Source organism: Diabrotica virgifera, chromosome 7 (genome assembly GCF_917563875.1).
Source record: "Diabrotica virgifera virgifera chromosome 7, PGI_DIABVI_V3a".
Classification (NCBI taxonomy): domain Eukaryota; kingdom Metazoa; phylum Arthropoda; class Insecta; order Coleoptera; family Chrysomelidae; genus Diabrotica; species Diabrotica virgifera.
The window spans coordinates 209713523-209731591 of NC_065449.1; the positions used below are offsets into that span (position 1 = coordinate 209713523).

General features: G+C 32.7%; 1 protein-coding gene across 1 annotated transcript in view; it reads right to left on the reverse strand.

Moving 5' to 3' along the window:
- Positions 1 to 18069, reverse strand: part of LOC114329884 (ATP-binding cassette sub-family C member 4) — a 351864-nt gene that overhangs the window by 216599 nt on the left and 117196 nt on the right. The window contains exon 3 of the mRNA XM_050655875.1: positions 2073 to 2616. Within this exon, the coding sequence (XP_050511832.1) occupies positions 2073 to 2146 (74 nt within the window). The 5' untranslated portion in view covers positions 2147 to 2616. The remainder of the gene's footprint in view (positions 1 to 2072; positions 2617 to 18069) is intronic.

The window sequence follows — 18069 nt, forward strand, 5'->3', positions numbered from 1 at the left end:
GGTGGAACCATAAACAACGGAAATATTTTTCTCAATTAAAAGAATAACAAAAATGATAGTTTAAAATGCAAATACATTACACTGGGTATAAACCTTATCTCATGAAAAGTCACGTTTCAAATTTGCGATACAATAAAGATATAAAAATTTGTATTATACTACTAGATAATCCATGCGTACCTACCCATTGATGGTAGAAAGGTTAATATTTATGGTAAAGAACGACCAGTGAGATTAATAGTCGTGAATTGTCTATCAATCCTTTTGATACCATAGGTATCTGGGATTATATAGTGTATTTTATCCTTAGAGTAAGTGTGAGTCGTATGGCTAAATCTGGAAAATATAATATTTGTATTTGAGGTAAGTCTAGCCCCCCCCCTATTATGAGTTTCTAGATCCGCGCCTGATTATCAGGCAAAGTGTGTACCCTTTAAACCATATATATTTTCTAAACATCTAATGTACGACCATTGGCATGGTGGTGTTCTATGTTCATCCAACATAAAAAAAACTCTTCTCATCATACGCTTTAGTCAATTCTAAACTATGTAACCGGCTAGGCAATGTCAAAGCTGCTAAGTTGGTTTCAATTTTAAAAGAGCTTAATTCTATAAGTGATTACGTGGCTGATAAAATTGATGACTTAGATTGCAAGATTACTATGAGACTGAAACAATTTGAGAAATTTATTAACTCTTGTATGCAAAATGTTTTGAAGTTTTCCAATTTTTGTTGTCTTTCCATTATTAATAAATAAATAATATATTTGTTACAAAGTCTGTATAAAAAATACGTATAAGATTTTTGAAGTTATACTTCTTTAGGCGCGATGGGAGTGAAATTTAATATGCGCAAATTCATCAAAAAACTTTCCGGCGCAGACGCATTATACCTTTTCTCTGATTGGGTGTTCAAATGACATGACAATAATAATTTGTTCAATATGGAGGTTATGATAAACAAATATTGTATATTAGATTTTGATTTTATTCGTGTGAAGACACAGACAAAAGCAAGTTTATGATTGTAGAATTTGATTTTATTCGTGTGACGACACAGACAAAAGCAAGTTTATGATTGTAGTAACCTTTTAAATAGTTTTTAAGAGCAACAGGTACGTACTTAATTGTAAATGTTTCAGTATTTTAATAAAAAATTACATAGGTACTTACCTATTTGGAAAGTGTATGTACCTACTAGTAGGTAATGTTTTAATTTACATAATTTGATTATCAACAAAATTTCTACCACTCTTCATATAATATACCTATTGTTTTCTTACTCTATGTTTTGTTGTATTTTACTATTTTAATTCCCTTTGTGAACACATACACACAAATCAAACTACATAATTTGATTAAATTCAGAACTGTCAAACAGTAAAACGTTCAGTTAGCCTACCTTCCCACATGACGTGTAAGTGGTTAAGTCGGGTGACGGGTGTGTGTAAGTGGATTTCAAGTCTAAGCACGCCGCGCCGGTTCGAATCCCAATGCAAGTTTTTATTTTTTTTATTTTTTTTATACACTTTATGATTGTGAATATATTTGTTATATATTTTTTTTCAGAAAATGCGTATTTAGTTAAAATTTTTGTCAACAATTATTGTTCAGAAATCATTTCTTTGGTGCCTTTTTCAATATGTTTTGTGTGTTTTATTCTTTTATTTTTTTTTTAATTTTTGGTATTGTTTTAATAAAAATGTTTGGAAAGTAGTAAGTATTAAAATTAGTTTTGATGTTTAAATAAAATATAAATAAACTGTTTAAAGTACATATATTAATTTAGTTGGAATCATATAATAGAAGTATAACTTCTTACGTGCGTACAAAGTACACACACATTCTTTTTTTTTCATATTTATGTATTATTCGCAAAAAAAATGAAAAAAAAACGCTTGTTTAATTTAAGTTTAAAACAGTTTAAACATGTTTTAAACTGTTTTAAACAAAAACTGTTTTAAACCTAAACAAATGTTTAAAAAATGTTTAAAACAGTTGTTTAAAGCAAAATGTTTAAAACAAAACAACCCTGCTGTATTTATCGAAAATAAATTAAAAAATACTTACGAAAAAAAGAGGACGGAAAATACGTTGGCTCCATCCCTGGGATTGGGATTGTAATTTTCTTTTGCTATATCCATGATTATTCACAGAGTGTTTACTTAAAACCATTGAACTAAACACAAATTTTATTAAGGTTAACTTAGGCACTAAACTAAAACTCGCGTGAACGGAACACAAAACACTTATCAAAAATTATATAATTAACATTAATTAAGAGGGCTCAAAATGTATCACGTTATCAAGACGATTTTAAAAACTTTCAATTACCGACACACTTCTCTCTTCCTAAAGATTAACCATAACTGACACACAGTGACTTAAACGATAATAAAAAGATTGTTTGGGCTGTTTCACTTTATGGCGGCATTAAGAGTCGGATGGTCTCTTTTATGCAGATGATTGTAATTGGAGGCGGCTGTTAAAAGTTATTATCTGGGTTGAATTCCTGGTAGTTAATTTGAACGGCCTGAGGATATTCCCCGTGAGTATTATCTTCCAACTGGACCAATTTGGGTTTTTTGTGCTGCCGTTGTTGCGTATGAGTAATCTGGAACAAACAATTTATTCTTAGTAATATGCAATTTTATAAATATATATAAATACGGTAACAATGATAATTACGTTTAAAATAAGTTTATAAAAAGTACATATTTGCATAATTTATAATATTTACATTAATATCAAAATATATGATATAATTTAAAATAAAACATATTTTGGGGACAACAAACAAAAAAGAAAAACGTTTAGGTACTACTATATTATGCGCTCTACCTGTGCATATAGTTTCTATTATTATAGTGTGATGTGTATTGTGTATTGATCGGAATCTGAAAATTCCTGAAGGATTTCACAAAATAGTGAAATGCTAGAAAACGCTTTTAGAAAAAAATATTCATTCACAAGTACCTATTAACAAAAATTTGGAGGAAAATAAATTTTAATTGAAAGGAGACTAATAATTATTAAAAAAAGGTGCACCTCAACTATTTACAAAAAAATATAAAAAAATTATATGTAACCTAATTATTAACAAAACGATACAGCCTAATTATTATTAACGAAAAAATTCATGCACCCTAATTTTTAAGAGAGAAATAGAATAGAATAGAATAGAAATATGCTTTATTTTCATGAAAAATTGTACAATTTTATCGACAAAGCTTACAAAAAGTCAAGAAAACAAAACAAAAACAATTCAATTTACATACTAAAATTACATAAATCGTTAGTATAAATTAAAAAAATAATAATAATGAAGTTAAACAGTTAATCAATTCCAAAATTTAAATAAATTGCAAATTGCATAGTCTACCTAGTAATTAAGTTTAAAAGTTAAGCTGCTGCATATGACACCCAAATATAGATGAAAAATAATACATAATAAAAATACTACTTGTGCAAAGGGTACTGTAATTTCTTAGTTATTGATTAAGAAAATCTTCTACTGCATAATATGGTCTTTCGGATAGGTAGGCTTTTGTCAGTTTACGGAATTTGGGGAAAGATGCTGCAGATTTAAGTTGTAGAGGGAAATGGTTGTAAAGTTTTTTTGCGGAATATAATATAGATTTCTTTACTAACTCATATGACGGGGTCGGTAAATAAACGTCAAAGGTAGAATTTCTCGTGAAGTAGTCATGATTAGGTCTTGGTGGAAAGACATGTATGTAGATGTTTACGAATTAAGCAAACAGTTTCTAAAATATATAAAGATGGAAGGGTTAAAATTCTGTGATCTTTGAAGTAAATTATACAATGTGTCGTTCTTCTGAGGCCAAACAGATATCTTATTGCTCTTTTTTGTAATTTAAAAATAACCTCGAATTGGGCAGCTGTACCAGAACCCCAAAAAGGAAGGCGAAGATGTGACTCCGACAAAGAAAAATATGTTATTTTGGAAGATGCTAAATTGAGTTCATTCGAAACAGATCTTACAGCATAGCAAGATGAAGATAGTTTCTTCCTTAACAAATTAATATGGAGGGACCATTTAAGGTTGCTGTCTAAAAAATACCAAGAAATTTTACAGAACCAACGGTACTGATCTGGCTGTTATTAAGAGGTAAGGGTTGAAGAGCTCCTTTATAAGATAATGCTACTGTTTTATCTACGTTAAACGAGAGTAAATTAGAGTCAGACCAGGTTTTTATTGTAAGTAGATCAGAAGATATAGTAGCATGAAGAGTTGCAATATTTGAGTTGCTCCAAGTGATACTGGTATCATCAGCAAAAAGAAAGATTTTTCCATCGATTTTTAAACTAGTGATGTCATTAATAAAGATAAGGAAAAGTAGAGGACCCAGTACTGATCCTTGAGGTACCCCACATACAATGTTTTTGAGACTAGAGTCTGTATCATTTGCTCTAACCAGTTGTTTCCTATCATCCAAGTAAGATTGGAACCAATTCAAAGAAATACCTCGAATTCCGTAGAAGTTTTTTTATCAAAATGTAGTTCATGATTAAACCATGATTCTAGCTAAAGTCATGCAGGCACCCTAACCAAGAAGATTGTGGTGTTGTGTTATGTACATACAAGTAAAGGAATAACTACTATTATATTATATACCTGAAAATATTTATTACTTCTTAACAATAAACATTTTGCCTACAAACTATTTACTGCCTTTCATGATTGTGTGCAAACTCTTCTGAGAAAAGATTATGGTGTTGTTTACGGCCTGTACACATGCGGTTTAAACGCGGTTGAAAAGCGGCGTTTGAGTTTATCAGGTAAAACACAGTGTTTAGCGCCCGCATGTGTACATAGCCTTAGGGCCTGAACACATGTCGGCGCTTAACGCCGCGTTTTACCTGTTTTGTTTTGTTAAGCGTTTTGTTTAGCAGGTTCTCTGGGGTTTTATCATGTAAAAAGCGGCGTTAAGCGCTGTCATGTGTTAGCCGCACAAGTAGAGCGCAAGCTATAGCAGAAACGCGACGGTAGACCGCATACTACAGTGGCACAAATGTTTAAATATATTTTCTATTTGTAGAAGTAATTAATAATTTTATATAACCCATATAACCTACTATTAATGTCATAACGATAATTAAAATACGTAAACATTAGTGACAACTAAATAATTGTACAGTATGAAGTAAAGTAAATGCTAAAAACCAAACAAGATAAGAGACAAGTAGGCTGCACAAACAATGCAGCCGGACACTACAACAAACGTCATTATATTATATGGTTAATGTCTTGTCAAATTGAATGAATCGCTGTATTATTTCAATAAAATGATGCGTGTTATATGTATCTCTACAAATTAAAAAATTCGAGAGTTGATGACACAAAATTATTGCCACAATAAAACAATCTGTGAATTGGCGAATGAACTTAAGGCGCTATCCTAGTGTAAAAGTGCGAAATTCATACAGGTACTTTTTTTGGGAATTTCTAAAATAAAAAGTACTGTAGCAATCGTTATTAAAATTTGCATGAGCATTTATTATAAAAAGAAGTATACGCAAAACAATTTTCATAAAAAAATATTGAAAATTAAACTAATTATGCGCCATCTACTGGCACTGTGAAAATAAAAACATAGCTCCACTGCTGCAGCAGTGATTGGGACTAGTAGAGATCCTGAAACATAAAATTTCAAAGTGATTATTGAAATTGAATTGATTATTGAAGTTATTTCCTATACCATCAACTAGGAGTTTTGAAAAATATTAAAATTTAAAAAAATGAAGTGTTAAATTTTTTTTAAAATTAGCTAAAACATTTTCAGTTTCAAAAACCGCCAAATTGACATTTTTTATCCGATCAAAAAACCCCTAGTTGATGGTATAGAAAATAACTTATATTTCAATAATAACTTTGAAATTTTATGTTTTCAGGATCTCTGTTAGTCCCAATCACTGTAGCAGTGGAGCTATGTTTTTATTTTCACGGTGCCAGTAGATGGCGCATAAATAGTTTAATTTTCCATATTTTTGTATGAAAATTGTTTTACATGTACTTCTTTTTTTTTTTTTTTATTTAAACAAAAATGACCCTGCATCAACTACTAAGAGTTATTAGCAGGGGGTACAAACACAAATTACAAGTAGTCAATTTCTTACAATGTATACCTATACAACTTAAACATATTCTATTAAACACTGTAAAATTTAATGTCTTTCAAATATTTCAGCACTTGGTTGAACTGGCAGCTTAGTACATCCTTCATGTTGGTAGAGAGGTTATTTTTCCTTCTTTCTTGGGTGTATGTTTTGCATTCTAACAGAATATGTTTCACAGTAATTTGGATCTTGCAGTTGTGGCAGAAAGGGATGGCTTCTTTATTTATTAAGTGAATATGGGTTGGTATAGTATGTCCTAATCGCAGTCGAGTTATTATCACTTGTTCACAACGTTTGAGTGGGAGTGGTAAGGTGGTGCCGACCGTTTCTATAACCTCTTTTAATTTGTTGGATGTGGAATTCCAGTAATTCTGCCATAAGCTGGTAATATGTTTTTTGATGGAGATTTTATGGTCGTTTCTTGTTAGCATGTTTGACACAGGGATGCTTTCATCTAGTGCAGCTTCATTTGCAAGTTGGTCTACTGCTTCGTTTCCCTTGATTCCCACGTGTGATGGCACCCATAAAAAAGTTATTTTTATGTTTTTTGTTGATAGTAGTATGAGTTCATTTTTTATTAGCATTATAATTTCATTTGATGGATACAATTGCTGTAAAGCTTTTAGTGTACTTAATGAGTCAGATATTATAATGTAATGAGGTGCGGATTTTCTTCTGCAAACTTTCAGTGCCTCTAAAATAGCCAGTGCTTCTCCAGTAAATATGCTACAACTCAGAGGGAGTCGTATTTTAAAATGGTCTGTTCCATGTATGTAAGCCGCTGCTAGTCCTGATTGAGTTTTTGATGCATCAGTGTAGATATGTTCAGAATTTGGATATAGGGATATTATCTCATGGTATGATTGATGTATTACTGTTGGGTTAGTGGATGTTTTGGGATAGCGAGTAAGGAATGTATTTACAATTGGTGGACTAGTTGACCAAGAGGGAAAATTTTGGGTTGGATTTATGATGGCACTAAACTGCTCACAGTCGTAATCACTGAATTTTAATCTTTCATGAAAAGGGAGTGTATTCATAGGTTTATTTTTGTAATTACTGATAGATTTAGGTTTTAAGATATTTGAATGCATGGGATTTTGATGATTTGATGATACACGAGTTGCATAATTTAATGACAATTGTTGCCTTCGTAAGTGTAAAGGTAGTTCGTTAGCTAATACTTGAAGGCTATTGGTTGGGCTAGTTCTAAATGCGCCCAGAGCAATTCTTAGTGACGTTGTTTGAATTGAGTTTAGTTTTTTTAATGTAGTTTTTTTGGCAGTATCATAACATATTGAGCCGTAGTCTAATTTGCTACGTATAAGTGATTGGTATAAGTTTAATAGGGTTCGTGTATCTGCTCCCCACGCACGGTTTGAGAGAATTTTCAGGAGATTTATTCTAGATTGACATTGTTTTTGCAAGGTATGTATATGGCTTTTCCAGTTTAGGGTGCAATCTAGAGTTAACCCCAGGCAATTTATTTCGTTTGTTTCTTTTAGAGTATGTCCATTTAAAGTTAGATTAACGTTCTTTATATTTTTCCGTTTGCTGAATATTATGTACTGTGTTTTTTCAGGAGAAAAATTAAAACCAGTTTTAAGTGACCATTTTTCCAGCGTGTGTAAAAACTTCTGTAGTACTTCAGCAGCACATTCCACACTTCTGCTTTTGTGGTAGATAATCAAGTCGTCTGCGTATAAATTGGCTTTAATCGGTAATCTCATTTCGTCCAAGATGTTATTTATTGCAATGAGAAACAATGTTGGGCTTAAAATGGAGCCTTGAGGAATTCCATTTTCAAGAGATCGTGGACTAGAGTTATAACCGTTAGCTCTTACTTCAATCTGTCTATGAGTTAAAAAATTTTGTATAAAAGCTAGTGTGTGACCTTCAATTTCAAATTTTTGTAGTGTTTTTAAGATGTTATATTTCCATGCAGTGTCGAATGCTTTATTGATATCAATAAAGACAGCTAGTAATTTTTGATTGTGTAAAAATGCTTCATGGATTTCAGACTCAAGCGACACTAAGTTATCGGTAGTGGATCTGTCTTTACGAAAACCACTTTGATAGGGGGATAATAACTTTGAGTTTTCTAGATGCCATACTAATCTGTTATTTATAATCTTTTCCATTAGTTTACACATACTACATGTCAAGGAGATTGGACGATATGACAGGGGATCGTCTTTAGATTTGTTGGGTTTAAGAATTGGGATGATAATTGCATGGCACCATATCTTGGGAAATATATTATTGAAAAATATTGAGTTAAATAGGTCTAGGAGGATAAGTTTAGCTGATTCTGGAAGATTTTTCAAGAAAATAGGTGGAATATCATCTGGAACGGAAGTAGTATTTTTAAGGAAATTTAGAGAATAATCAAATTCTTGTTGAGTTATGATTTCATTTAGGGGCGATTTGCTGTCATGGATTGAAATTTTAAAGGATTCTTCATGATATTTGTATTTAATGAAATTTGAGTTTAGGTTGCTATCACTAGAATTTAGTTGATACACATCGGCTAATACGTTAGATACGTCTTTTTTGTCGGTAATAAGATTATTATTGTAAGAAAGAGTATTAATATTGATGTAGTTGTTTGATCCTTTAAGGTTTCGGATCTTTTTCCAGATGTTTTCGATAGGAGTTGAGGGGTTTATTGAGGCAACATAATTATGCCAAGACTCCCTTTTGCTTTTTTTAATTAAATATCGAGTTTTTGCCCTAAGTTTTTTAAATTCCAGGAGATTAGCATCTGTTTTATGTTTTTTAAGAATATTCAGTGCGTGTTTGCTTGCAGATAATGATTTTGCAATCTGATCGTTCCACCAGGGGACCGGTGTCCTATTACAAGTTTTTGTTTTACCGATAGCTTTATGTGCTGCCGATATAATTATATTATTTAATGTAGATATGTTTTTGTCAACATTTCTATATAATGTGAAGTTGTGTAGTTTTTCATCAATATACTGCTGAAAAAGGTCCCAATTAGCGGTTTTTATTTTCCACGTCTGGTAAATTGGATGTGTTGTTTCTTGTTTGTCATTTATGATGTCAATTATGATTGGAAAGTGATCACTGTCATATAAGTATTTTAGTGTCTTCCATCGTAATATAGTTGCCAGTGATGGACTGCATAGTGAAATATCAATAGATGAAAGATTCCCATTGTAGGAATTAAACCTGGTGGGTTCCCCAGTATTCATAAGTATTAGATTTGAATTATTGATTGTGTTTTGTAATAAGTTCCCGCATTTATCTGTTTTTGAACTTCCCAAAGTGGTGTTATGGCAGTTTGTATCCCCTAATAAGATTAGTGGAGGCTGTATCTGATGTAGTAAATTAGTTACCTCTTGTATTTGTCTCTCATGTGGGTGTGGAATATATATATTACAGATGTTTATTTTCATTTTGTATATGACCTGAACTGCAACAGCTTCGAGATTGGTATTTAGATTAATAGGCTTAGCTTCAATATCATTTCTGACAAAGATAGCCACGCCCCCACTGGCATGTTCTGTACTTCTATTTTTTAGAAAGGGAGTATAATTTTTTAAGTTTATTACAGAATTCTCTTTGAAGTGAGTTTCTTGTATACACAGTATTAGTGGAGAATATTTTTTAATTAGTAGTTTGAGTGATTCGAGGTGAGCGAAATACCCATTTGGGTTCCATTGAAGAATTAGTGATTTATCCATCGGATTTTTCGGTCTCTTCCGTTGAAGATGTGTGAGTGGGGTTAAGTTTTTTCTTTAATCTGGTGATGTTGTTTTTTAATTTAGAGTTGTGAGAGTAACAATGAATAAAGTTAAGGATATCTGTTAATTCGGAAGGTTCGTTTGAGTAGTTCTTTGAGATTGTTTCAGGATATTTAGCATGAAGAGTATTAACTAGGAAGTCGCATATTTCATTAAAATTTAATGTGAATGGGGGTGACCGGTTTTCAATTTTGTCTTTTATTAATTCTAGAGAACAAATAATGTCGTCGTCAGAGGTTTTAGTTTGTTTTTTAGGTTTTTTTAGTTTATGTGTGATAGGAGCAGCAAAGATTTGTGAGTCTGTTTCTGGGTTATTTTGGTCAATGTCAGGTGAGGATAAGATTTGTCTTTTAACTTGAGTAGATACTTGAGTAGGTTGTTTGTTAATATTAACTGAAGGTTGCAGAGTTACAGTTTCGGCAGGATTATTAATATTATTTAGATTTGATGATGTTGTTTCTTTTGGTGAGGAGGCTAGACTTATGTTTTCTATAGTTTCAGTTATGCTGGCGTTCATTTCCATGTTTTGTTGTGTTTCAGGACCTCTATCCTCTGTTTCATGTGTAGTATTTGGAGAGGTCTCTGAGGGTACGTTTGAGGAGTTAGCAGTTGTTATGATGGGACAATCTGTATCGTTATGTCCAATAGTGTTGCACTTAGAACAGTTTAGTCCATCAATAGAGAGGAATAAACGATAAGTTTTATTGTGAAATACATTGAAGGAGTCAGGAATGGAGGTGTTATCCAAGGGAGAAATAAATATTTGCCTTCTGAAGCTTAGGACGTGGCTATATTCGGTTTCTGGCATACCCACTCTTAGGAAAGTCATCTTGGAAACTGCAGCAATGCCTAATTTTTGTAATTCTGTTTCAATGATATTGTTTGGAATTGAAGGACATGCGTTAGAAATTACAAGTCGTTGTGCTGGTGTGATTAGTCTTCTTATCTCTATTTCTGACTCATTTATGCTAATATATTTGTGGGTATGAAGAAGCATATCGACTATGTTTTTGGTAGAGAGGTAGATACATATTCTGTTGTTTGGAATTCTAGATGCAAACAAGACATTACGTGGACCAACCAGTGATCCAATTGCTACGATGTAATGGTGAATTTTGATGCCTTCTATACTGGAGAGTACTACTGCTTGGTCCTCTGTTGGGGGTTTGAACGTATTTACTACATTGGAATAAGTGTTTTTTGGTGTATTTGGTGTATTTGAAGTAGAAGTAGTCATGTTGTTAATTGAAGTCATTTTTATTTTGTTTCCTGCTTTGCCGCAGGTCCGGTCCTGTCACCGGCCAAAAAACCGGCGTGGATCAGTTCCGAACGGTTCCAAAAAACCAGTAGGTTGAACTTGATATATAGGTTATATTTACTATTTTAATATCTTATATAAAGGTTTTTTGGTACTCACGTCGGGTTGAGTCGATTGGCATCAACACTGCACTATTATTTGTTGATAGTATTTAAGAATATCAAATTTTTGTTCCGTATTTTACATTTAAAAGTTGAAAAATAACAGAGCGGTTTAAAACGTGGTATAATCATGCCACTGTCAGGGCCGCCTCCCGTACTTCTTTTTATAATATATAATCATGCAAATTTTCAAAACAATTGGTACAGTAGTTTTTATTTTAAAAATTCCCACAAAAGTATATGAATTTCGTACTTTGACACTAGGATTTACCCTTAATATATATGTATCATGTATCTAAAACTACAATGTAGAATTAGACAAGGCGAAAACGGCGGGTTCGAAGGGAAAAATATTCCCATGAGATTTTTTTGCATAATCACATTCGTGAGACATCCCAGAATAAGGTTCAAGAAGTCGCCCACGTGAAAAGTGGGCCAATTTTTTTTAACAATTTTTTTTTAATAAAATTGCAAGAATCAATATTTTTGGCCCGAACAATTTTTTCTTTAATTTTTTGGACCATTTTGAACAAAAAAGATCTCTTATAATTTTTCTCTAAAATTGATCGTTTTCGACTTATAAGCAATTTAAAATTGAAAAAAACGAAAAATGACGATTTTCAAGGCTTAATAACTCGGTTAAAAGTTATTATTATGAAAGTCAATATATGACTAAATCAAAGTTTAAAGCCCCCCCCTACAAGATCCTGAACAAATTTTTGTCATTATTTTATTAATAAGCTGTTATTTTTAAATAAAAATAATAAGCGCCATGCATGTGTGCGGCCACTGTAAATGCTGAGTGCGAGAGAGAAGCCATTCCAGCAGTCCAATTGTGCATCTTGCTCGCACTCACATTTACAACCGCGTCAATACGATCTAACCGCTCATTGTTTTTAATTAAAAATAACAGCTTAGTAGTAAATTCATGACACAGATTTCTTCAGGATCATGTAGCGGAGACTTTAAACTTTGATTTAGTTGCTTTCTGACTTTCATAATAATAATTTTCAACCAAGTTATTAAGTCTTAAAAATGGCCATTTTCGCGTTTTTCAAATTTTAAATTGCTTATAACTCGAAAAAGATTAACTTTAGAGAAAAATTATAAGAGACCTTCTTTGTCCAGAATGGCCCAAAAAACCTAAAAAAAATTAGTGCGGGCCAAAAATATCGATTTTTGCAATTTGATTAAAAAAAATTGTTAAAAAAAAATTGGCCCACTTTTCACGTGGGCGACTTCTTGAACCTTATTCTGGGACGTCTCACGAATGTGATTATGCAAAAATATCTCATGGGAATATTTTTCCCAACGAACCCGCCGTTTCCGCCTTGTCTAAATATAATAATAATTAAGCATTACGGGGAAACAGAAAATATCTTAGATAAAAAACGTAAAAGCACGGGTCGTCAAAAATTAGTGTTTTAGTAAAAATTTGCAAAAGAGATCTAAGAAAAACTATAAAGGCATGTTAGTTAACAAATATATTCAATTGGCTCTTTGGTCGCCACTAAGAAATCGAACAGATGGTCATTATAGGATCTGATCGGAAATCCCTCCGCTGGACGTCATTTAACTGTTCGTCTTGTAGCACCAGAATCGCAATTAGGAGCGGGTATTTTTCCCTATCTGAAAAATGAGTCTGAGCACCTCTACCACAGTTTGTTCTTCTAGAGGGTTTTTCTTGAACGAAGCCTACTTATGTCTTTGTCGGTGATACCAACGTGGGAGCGGAGCATATGATCGGCATTAATTTTTCTATACTCCCTTGTCCCTGACACGAGCATGCATTAGTGGCGTAAAAAACTCCGTCGGGGCGCCCCGCAGAATTGAAAATAGGGCCCCCTTTAAAAAATTACTAAATGCAACTTGTGTAACAAAAACGTATACAGTCGGAAAAATGAAAGAATATGATGGATGGAATAGCTGTTGATGATGATGATGAAGGTGATGATGACATAGTATTATTCTATGAGATGAACAACTTTCTTCGTGCACTACTATCAGCGAATATATCTACAATTATTTTATTAATATCTATCTGATGGGCAACTTCGTTTTCAACACTTATAGCGCTAGAGAACTTCTGACATTGTACTACGAAGATATGGTTTTATTAATTTAAGCTCAGAAAAATATCTCTCTGAACTAGTGGTCATGACGGGTAAAGTTGAAAACAAAATTTACGCATGACACACTTCTGGTATGCAAGATGCAACTACTAGTGCAATGAAAATCTATAAGAATAATTTTGGCTGCATCATAAATAATAGAGTTCGCCGATTCCAACTGTGTTCTCAATGATTTTCTAACAAATGGCAGTTGCTCCAAAAACTCATTACTTAAATCTGACCGGTACGTAGCAACTAATTTACTGACTCCTGCAAAAACTTCTGGATCCTATTTGAAAAGATGTCCACTTCTAGGATGTAAGACTTTAAAATCGTTGTTCACTTTGTACATACTTATAAATCCAGCTTGAATTTGTTCAATGATTACATCGAGATTTCCGAAAACATGCCTATAATTCAACAAAATGCTTCTTAAATAACTCTACCAAACCTTTTGTTTTTAAAAGTACAGGGAAAGCCACAATTAGTAGCAAAATCTTTGGATTCTTGTAAAAATGACGTATAGTTTCGTCTAAAGATTTGATAAAAATTCTTTACAGTTGTAATGTAAAAGTAGTACTTTATTTTGTAAAATAGATGGGAAGACAAATGCAAACTGTTCCATAATATTATTAGTTGTCATTCTCTATTCACGATCTGTGGCAGTTAATATTATTTTAGACAATGTTTTTAATATTGTCATGTAGTTCTGCTTTACACCAAGCACAGTTTGTAGTCTGGATGACCACCTAGTCACCGATAACGTTTTTAGAGTAAGCGATTTTGGTTGGACGTTTTTCTGCATTGTTTGCTAAATCGAATCGAGGGAAGTTTTTGAAGTTTTCCAGGCACTGCTGAAAAACGATGCGTATGCATGTTTAAAAAATATATCAATGACATATTTTTACATACAATATGTTAGACGACAAGATGAGGCCCCTGATATATTGGGGCCCCCCGCAAGCTTCATGCTGCGGGGGCCTCTGTTACGCCCCTGAGCATATTCTCGGGAGCGTGTGAGGGGGCTATGTTGCTTAGTACCACATAGCCCCTTTACTTTAAATCTGTGTAAATCAGTGACCTGGTTTAGTTGGGCGTCAAGACGTTTGGTGTGCATGTTGTTGAGCCATACTGATGCACAATACTGCGCAACGGGATACACAAGTCCCAGTGCTGTCGACCTAAGTGTAGTCGCTGAGGAACCCCATGTCATGTGGCACCGCATAACTTTTGTAGAATATTATTTTGTGTTCTATGATTTGCAGACATCTTTGTAAGATGTTCTTTAAATCTCAGCGTGCTATCGAGTGTCACATTTTTAATGATATACCTAACCTAACTCGTCTATTAATGTATTACGGTACGGTAGTACAATCAAAACAAAGGAGACATTAAGATATTACAACACCTCGGGAGGCAGCGCAATAACATCCAAGGTTTAGATATTAGAGACAATCTGCGGACCAATCGGCCGCAAATATAAGTTAAAGAAATAGCCAAAATGAGAAAAAGAAAAGCTAGGACAAGTTCGGAGGAAAAATGGAAGAAAACAGTAACGAAAATGTAAAATTAAAAACCTACGAAGCAATAAAGAAATAAAGCTAAAACAAATAATAAACAAAAAGAGAACAACATTAACACCTATTAACCGATGACAAGGATAAAATAGAAAGATGGACAGAGAGCAAGGAACAGCAATGAAAAATAAAAACAACGTAAATGGCCGATCAAAGGAAAACAGCAGCAGAAGCTATACAGGGAGAAAAACTAGAGAAAGCAATAGGAAAGATAAAAACTGAGAACGCTCCTGGGTTAGTTTATTAGTCCAGAAATGTTGAAATATGTAGGAGAAAAAGCAAAACAAAGATTATTATACATCCTGATCTATTGTTAAAGGAAACAAAATTGCCTAAAGAATGGTGAAATAGAAATAAAAATAAGGAAATAGAATATAAACAAGTCGACGTACAAAGCAGATATAGAATACAATAAGAACACAAAATATGCAACCGTAACCATTTGAAACAACGCATTAGACAAATAGTCCAGAAAGCAACTGCGCATCCGCTAGGAAAAATATTCTAATTCGGATTTTTTGCACAATCTTACTCAAAAATATTTTAAACGTTTTTTTTTGTTTTTTTCCTAAAATTATTTTTTTTACATGGAACAATTTTTTTTTAGGTTTTTTGGATCATTCCAAACAGAAAAGGCCTTTAGTGACTTTTCTCTAAAGTTGATAGTTTTTGACATATAAGCGATTAAAAATTGAAAAATTGCGAAATCGGCCATTTTTAACCCTCAAAAACTATGTGAAAAACTTACAATTTGAATGTTGGCAAGGTAGGTAGATATTCTTTAAATATCGATTGATGAAATCCCTAAAATTCCCTATTCTTATTTAAAAAAAATCATCGATTACGTCATTACGCCCAGATGGATGACGTCACTAGTATACCATATATGTCACAATATAATAACTTAAAAATAAAAATCTACCTGTTTCGGGATTTTTCCTTAAAGTCGCCGGTTTACGAAATAATGAATTTATTCCTTTCATTTGCACCAGACTGCATACACATGCAACGGTGAAAAATAGTGTCGCGCACGCTTGATTGGCAATTAAAAAACAAAGGGGTTTTTGATATTGTATTGCAAAAAACTCTTCGGGATTTCATTAACCGATATTTAAAGAATATCTACCTACCTTGGCAACATTCAAATTTTCAGTTTTTCACATAGTTTTTGAGGGTTAAAAATGGCCGATTTCGCAATTTTTCAATTTTTAATCGCTTATATGTCAAAAACTATTAACCTTAGAGAAAAGTCACTAAAGACCTTTTCTGTTTGGAATGATCCAAAAAACCTAAAAAAAATTTGTTCCATGCAAAAAAATAATTTTAGGAAAAAAACAAAAAAAAAACGTTTAAAAAATGTTTGACCAACTTTTGGTCCTGGCAACATGCAAATTTGTTAAAAGGGGTCCTTTTTGAGTAAGATTGTGCAAAAACTCCGAATTAGAATATTTTTCCTAGCGGATGCGCAGTGGCTTTCTGGACTAAAAAAGGTAGTTTTAGCCCAATATTTTTAAAAATGTAATAGATAAGGTTTAAAAGACTATAAGAAAATCTTTGCTGGTTTCTTACGGTTCGGTCCATGAATGGACAGAAATAGGAAAGTGAAAAGAGTGAGGAAAATTAAACCAATAGCGGAAAACAGAAGGGACAAACAAATAAAAGAGTGGAACAGTCACATAGCAGAGATATTCCAAAATTAGGGTAAATTTTGGTAAGAAGCAAAACAAATGGCGAGCAACAGAAATGAACAGAGAAAATTCATTAATAGCTAGACGCACCTATCTTGACCAGAGGTATAACCAGGATGATCCTAAGGGAGGGGGTTACGTCTACTTGAAGGTATCTGGGGGGTATGGAATAATAATGGTGTTAAGCGTATAGAGCTCAAAGTGCATCCAAAGGGGAAGTTATAACCCCCAAAACCACCCCCTGATTACGTCTATAATCTTGACACCTAACGGTAGAAAAAGAATGATTATTTACGTATGTATGTTATAATAATTATAATGTATACATTGTGACGCTTAAACCGTTTAATAAAAATCAAAAAATAATGAAGATTTGTAACTTAACTTCTCGTAATACATACACAAAAAAATCAATATATCTTATTATATAACAACAATGTTGTTTGATCTTTGAACATCCATTAAACAACGATTAATATAAATAATTAGAGTTTTTATACAGGAAACTAAAGATTAATACGTTTCGGCTGTATTAGTATTGTTACTTACCATAACAATTTTAATTGAAAGTATCATACAACACTGCCCACAACAATGAGAAACAATCAACATCTACGAAAATACTACTTATATCACATGCGATAATATTAACATGAATTAGCAGCACATGTTGATAAATGATGACTCTTGATATCAAGGTTGTTTCGATTTTTATAAAATTACCAGTCATTTAATTAGTTCGTTGAAATTGTTTTTTTTTTTCAAAATTCTTATTATAGTTTTGATTCAGATATAGTGGCGGGATTTGCGCGTAAATTGATAAATATAATAATCGTTACACTTCTATGAATAATAATAAATACACTTCTCCAACTCCAACAAATTAACGCACTATTTGTGATGTCTCGAATTTCCTAAACCTGTTGTCCGATTTGAGTGATTGTTTTGGTACCCGTCAAAATAGCCCCGTAAAAAAAGCTCCGACAAAATAGCCCCGACATAATATCCCGCACACAAAATAGCTCCGACAAAATAGCCTGCAGACAAAATAGCCGCGGAATATTAGCCCGCCGACAAAATAGCCCCGACAAAATAGCCCCGAAAAAAAAGCTCCCTTCAGAATTCATCATGAAATAATTCCTTAAAAGTACATTTTTTTGGAAATGGTAATTATCCTCTATTCAGATGTTTATCTTAACCACATTAAATAAAAATTGTCTTTTCAGAGAACTCGAGTCCTGTCTTTCCTGCCTCTTGGAAGTTTGAACATTTAACTTAAGAGGATCGGTACTTATTTTCGGCTGCAATGCTATTCAAATGGGGATTCATTTTTTTCGAATCCTGAGAAAACTAATAAGTATTTT